The following is a 5601-nucleotide window of genomic DNA, read 5'->3' on the forward strand; positions in this document are numbered from 1 at the left end:
CCACTGTGTCTGTTTCTTCCCTCCTTGGTCTCGGCCTGGGCCCACCCCTCAGTGGGTGTTGGGGTGCTGGGAGTTTTACGGTGTGGCCACCAGTAGATTGCTCTGGGAGTGTGGGCTCCAGCCTTCTCCCATCCCGTGACCTTGATTAAACATCTCGTGCCATGGAAGGTGACACGTGCCCAGGTTCTGGGGATTAGGACAGGGGCATCTTTTGGAAGCAATACTGTCACTCTGGCAGGGAAAGCGAGACTTAAAAAGACCAGGTGCGGTGGCTCCCGCCTGTCATCCCAGCACTTTGGGAGGCTGAGGCCGGCAGATCCCCTGAGGTCTGGAGTTGGAGACCAGCCTGCCCAACGTGGTGAAACCCCATCTTTACTAAAAACACAAAATTAGCGGGGCGTGGTGGCGCGTGCCTGTAATCCCAACTCCTTGGGAGGCTGAGCGGGGAGAATTGCTTGAACCCGGGAGGTGGAGGTTGCAGTGATCCGAGATCACACCATTGCACTCCAGCCTGGGTCACAGGGGGAGGAGGCCCTGTCTCTAAATATATAAATAAATGGGTCCGCCAAGTTTCCGATTGGAAGCCTACAGCATTCCAAGTGTGAGAGCCTGCAAACAACAGCTAGAACCTCTTGCCCTGGTTCCTATCTGGGGGGGCAGGGAAGGTTTGGCTTAGTTTAGAGAGAGCCAAGAAAAGGAGTATCCCCCCACACCCCTGTGCAGTGCAGTTTTCTCACTGAGACACTATCCCCCAATGCCTCTGCCCGGGAAGCCAGCCCTGTTCCCTCTCTCAGAGCTTTCTCCCGTATCCTCAGGAGCTGGCGGAAGGCCGGGGCCAGGCGGGAGCAGCCTTCTCCACTGGTGTTTTGTGTCAGCCCCTCGAGTCTGATCAGCTCCCCCAGCCAAGGAGTAGCACGCACAAAATCGGCGGGCGAGCCAGCCAGGATGGCGTCTGCTGCGGGAAAATGGGCAACTTGGGTGGGCCCCACACACAGGTGCTGTGCTCCTCAGGGAGAGGGAGAGGCAGCCCCTCCTGGGCACTGTCATTGGCTTTTCTTGGGACTGTGGGGAAGGCTCGGGAGAGCTGAGCTCCCTGGACGGCGCCACAGCTAAGCTTGGGTTCCCAGAGGTTTTGGGGGTCTGTTTTTTAGGAGGGAGTTTTGCTCGTTGCCCAGGCTAGAGTGCAATAGCACGATCTCAGCTCATTGCAACCTCTACCTCCCGGGTCCAAGCGATTCTCCTGCCTCAGCCTCCTGAGTAGCTGGGATTGCAGGCGTGAGCCACCCCGCCTGGCTAATTTTTGTTATTTTTAATAGAGATGGAGTTTCACCATGTTGGCCAGGATGGTCTTGATCTCTTGACCTCATGATCCGCCCATCTTGGCCTCCCAAAGTGCTGGGATTACAGGCGTTAGCCACCGTGCCTGGCCAATTTTTTGTAACTTTAGGAGAGATGGAGTTTCACCATGTTGGCCAGATATGCCAGGTGAATGCCCGCCTCAGCCTACCCAAGTGCTAGGATTCAGGCGTGAGCCTCTCCACCCAGCTGGGTGCCAAGTTATTGTAGTAATCGTCACCTTCAACTTTATCCTTAATTCCAGTAAGATACAGGCTGGGCACAGTGGCTCACGCCTGTAATCCCAGCACTTTGGGAGGCCAAAATGAGTGAATCACCTGAGGTCGGGAGTTCGAGACCAGCCTGGGCAACATGATGAAACCCCATCTCCACTAAAAATACAAAATCAGCCAGGTGTGCTGGTGGGCTCCTGTAATCCCAGCTACCTGGGAGGCGGAGGTATAAGAATTCCTTGAACCTCGGAGGTGGAGGTTGCAGTGAGCCAAGATTGTGCCATTGTACTCCATCCTGGACAAGAGCAAAACTCCGTCTCAAAAAAAAAAAAAGCAGCATTCCTATGTAGTTCTGGTTTCTCTTTCTTTTTGAGCTGTCATCATTCATGCTACGTTTGCATGTCTTACAAACCCAGGGATGCTCCTGAGTTCATTGTCGAGACAGGGTCTTGCTCTTGTCGCCCAGGCTCGAGCGCCGTTGGCGTTATCACGGCTCGCTGCAGCCTTGACCTCCTGGGCTCAAGGCTCAGAGTAGCTGGGATCATGAGCACGCCACCATGTCGGCTGACTTTCGTATTTTTTATTCTGTTCTGTCCGTGTGTACACACGTTTTTGCATTTTTTTTTTTTTTGTAGCGAGGCAGTCTCACTGCCCCAACTTTCTATACAAAATTTTTCGTTAACGCCTGAATGGTTCTTGTCATCGTGGCCCTGTCCCTGCTCCGGTATCTGCAATAACCTCGTCTTCCTCCCGCACTAGGACCTAAACCCCCAAACCGCACCTACGAGCCAACAGTAGGCGCTCCATGAATACTCGAGGTGGGTGTCACCCTTTAGATAACGGAGCACGTGCCCGAGTCCCACTGGAGGAAGCGGTTCTGCAGAGCTCCGCCCCGTTAGTCCCCGCAGCCTGTGTGTCGCCCTCCGGCCGGCAGAGGGCGCGCGTTGGCCGCCGGGAAAGCGGAAGCGCGTGTGCTTTCACGGCCGAGGGGGCGGGACACGCTGGCGGTCTCGCGATAACTGCGCAGGCGCGGACAAGAACGGTCTTTTCCGAGGATCCGGCAAGATGGTGAGTGTTGCGATTTGGCGCGTCTACCCCGGGCCTATCCGGCTCCATCCGACCTCTGACCGTCCGCGGGAGCCTCAGGACGGCCCCGCGACTACGGCGGTCGGCTCCGGACCTTGGAGGTGGCCACATGTCGGGGCGTGGGGCGGGCCCGGTGGGTGTCGGGACGACGCGGGGCGGGGAAGGCCCGTCCGGGATCCCGTAACCCGGAGCCGCGCGTGACCCCGGGGAGGGGGGGGGGTCCAGTCGGTGTGTCGCCGTCGGGTTTCCGTCCGCGGCGTCCTCGTGCCCGGTGGCCCCGGGTGGAGGGTGTCGGGATCCCGCTGACGCCCGGCCCGCGCCCGCGCAGGCAGAGGTCGAGCAGAAGAAGAAGCGGACCTTCCGCAAGTTCACCTACCGCGGCGTGGACCTGGACCAGCTGCTGGACATGTCCTAGTGAGGCCGGCGGGGCTGGGGCGGGGCTGGGGCGGGGGTCGCGGGCGGGGCCGGACCGGGGTCCCAGCGCCTCCCCCGCCGAAGGACTGAGCGCGGTTGTGCGCCCAGAAAACCGTCCAGAGACGTTGAAGGTTTTGCTTTTCAACCCGCCCCGTCTGTTCCCTTCTCCGCGGATTAGGCGGAGGGCGCAGCCCACGTGGGTGAGGATACCGGGCAGCGTCAGAGCCCTGAGGTTCCCAGGCCGGGGGTGGGCGCCGGTCGCTCCTTTCCGAGCAGGGCGAAGGCACGTGGCGGGCAAGTTAGTGCTTCTGTTGTCTTTGCTGGGGATGGAGTCTCGCTGTGTCGCCCAGGCTGGAGCGCAGTGGCGCGATCGCGGCTCTCTGCAGCCTCCGCCTCCCGGGTTCAAGCGATTCTCCTGCCTCCGCCTCCCGAGGAGCCGGGACCGCAGGCGCGCGGTGCCACCCCCCGGCCAAGTTTTGGATCTTTAGTAGAGACGGGGTTTCGCCATGTTGGCCAGACTGGTCTCGACCTACTGACCTCGTGATCCACCCGCCTCGGCCTCCCAAAGCGCGGGATGCCCGGGGGAGCCGTGCGTGACCGCACCTTGTCCGAGGCTGTAGCTTCGGGGCCGATTGTCCCCTCTGAGTGGCTCTGCAGTCACTCGGTAGCTCTTGCATCTGCGGTGCGTCGCGCTTACCCGGCGGGGGTGCCGGAGGGACTCTGCGTGTTGCTTTTAAGTCACTGCAACGGTCGGTGACAGATGAGCGCAGCCGTGTCCCCCGGAGTGGGTGGGGTCGCCCCGGGCGGGGCCCTCAGACCGGTCTGCCCCGTGCGTCCTCAGCGAGCAGCTGATGCAGCTGTACAGTGCGCGCCAGCGGCGGCGGCTGAACCGGGGCCTTCGGCGGAAGCAGCACTCGCTGCTCAAGCGCCTGCGCAAGGCCAAGAAGGAGGCGCCGCCCATGGAGAAGCCGGAAGTGGTGAAGACGCACCTGCGGGACATGATCATCCTGCCCGAGATGGTGGGCAGCATGGTGGGCGTCTACAACGGCAAGACTTTCAACCAGGTGGAGATCAAGGTGCGTGGGCCGTCCGTGCGGGCTGGGATGCGGCGGGGGTGGGGAGGTCAAGGTGCGTGGGCCGTCCGTGCGGGCTGGGATGCGGCGGGGGTGGGGAGGTCAAGGTGCGTGGGCCGTCCGTGCGGGCTGGGATGCGGCGGGGGTGGGGAGGTCAAGGTGCGTGGGCCGTCCGTGCGGGCTGGGATGCGGCGGGGGTGGGGAGGTCAAGGTGCGTGGGCCGTCCCTGCGGGCTGGGATTCGGGGATGGGGGTGGCAGGTCAAGGTGCGTGGGCCGTCCCTGCGGGCTGGGCCTTCCCTGCGGGCCAGGAAGGTCGCCTGACGCCCAGCTCTCCTCTTCGCCTCCCGCAGCCCGAGATGATCGGCCACTACCTGGGCGAGTTCTCCATCACCTACAAGCCCGTGAAGCACGGCCGGCCGGGCATCGGGGCCACTCACTCGTCCCGCTTCATCCCCCTCAAGTAGCGGCTCTGCGAATAAAGGCACCCAGATCTCCAGCCCTGCGCGAGGCCTGTCCTTCCGCGTCTGGGCCCCGGGATCGGCCGGGGGCCGGCTCCGCTTCTTGCTGTGAGGGGGTTCAGGTTGGAAATTCCGGGCCGTGACGGAGTGCTGCGCGAGGGCCTCTTGGTGTCCGAGGCTGACAGCTGTGCGCCCAAGCCCAGGGGTAGCCCTGTCCCTTCGGCCGTCAGCGTTCTCTGCCTGGGGGCAGCTGGCTGGCCTCCTGCTGTCTTCTGGGTGCCCCATGCAGAGGGACCACTCCTGGGCTCAGGGCAGCCCCTCCTCAGGCCCCCACCTCCCCTAGGTCTCCCTTCTGGCCTCTCGTCTCTTGGAGGAGGGTCCCCTCAGGAAGCAAAGCAGCAGCAGGAACTTTTGGGCAACCTGAGCCTCTCCCATCGTCGGCCCACGCAGCTCCTCACAAGCTCCTGACCCATTCTCCGGGCTCTGCCCTCCCACCAGGCTCCATGGCTGCCGCCAGCCTTGTCCTTCCAGCCTGGGGTCTCATGTCCCAGGACAGAGCAGCATGTCCCGTGGCTTCGGCTGCACCATCCATAGTCTGACCAGCCCAGTCACCTTCGCACGGGATGCTTGAAAGAACAGGACGCGGTGGCCGCCGTGTGTCTGGGCTTGGGGCACCTTCCAGCCCTTGTTGGCCTCCCTGATGGCTGAATGGGGGTGGGAGAACATGGCGAGAACTGACTTGGGTTCGATGCTGGAGTCACCCTCAGTCGAGGTGGGAGGTGGCAACTGCCCACGCAGTGTCCAGCAGAGCAGTGGGGGATGGGGTCTCCCCTTGAGCAGTGGATTAGAGGGTGAGAGGTCAGCCAGGCCCGTGGGTTCAGGGGAGATGTGAGGAGCCCCCCTTGGTTCACCCTCAAGCGCCCCACAACAATGTCCTGTAGGCCCTGCTCTAGCGTCTCCACCTTTTTGTCTTTACCTGTTGCCAGGCTGTGATCGCGGCT

The 5601-nt window shown here is 62.2% G+C and overlaps 1 protein-coding gene across 2 annotated transcripts; it reads left to right on the plus strand.

Moving 5' to 3' along the window:
- Nucleotides 1–2609: 2609 nt before the first annotated feature.
- Nucleotides 2610–4638, plus strand: RPS15 (ribosomal protein S15). Of its 2 annotated transcripts, none has more exons than XM_078361384.1 (4): nt 2610–2636; nt 2983–3068; nt 3910–4144; nt 4493–4638. In XM_078361384.1, the coding sequence occupies exons 1-4, from the start codon at nt 2634–2636 to the stop codon at nt 4604–4606; spliced, it is 438 nt and encodes a 145-aa protein (XP_078217510.1). In that variant the 5' UTR covers nt 2610–2633; the 3' UTR covers nt 4607–4638. The 2 variants fall into 2 exon arrangements, with proteins under 2 accessions (XP_078217510.1, XP_078217511.1); XM_078361385.1 differs by having other exon boundaries at nt 2613–2755.
- Nucleotides 4639–5601: the final 963 nt, after the last annotated feature.

This window comes from Callithrix jacchus, chromosome 22, assembly GCF_049354715.1.
Source record: "Callithrix jacchus isolate 240 chromosome 22, calJac240_pri, whole genome shotgun sequence".
In the NCBI taxonomy this organism is placed as follows: domain Eukaryota; kingdom Metazoa; phylum Chordata; class Mammalia; order Primates; family Cebidae; genus Callithrix; species Callithrix jacchus.

Bases quoted from the DNA above. Each gene is read 5' to 3' on its own strand.
- RPS15 (XM_078361384.1), top strand. The intron at 3,069-3,909 runs GTGAGGCCGGCG...GTGCGTCCTCAG, and splicing joins CAGCTGCTGGACATGTCCTA to CGAGCAGCTGATGCAGCTGT. The intron at 4,145-4,492 runs GTGCGTGGGCCG...CGCCTCCCGCAG, and splicing joins TCAACCAGGTGGAGATCAAG to CCCGAGATGATCGGCCACTA.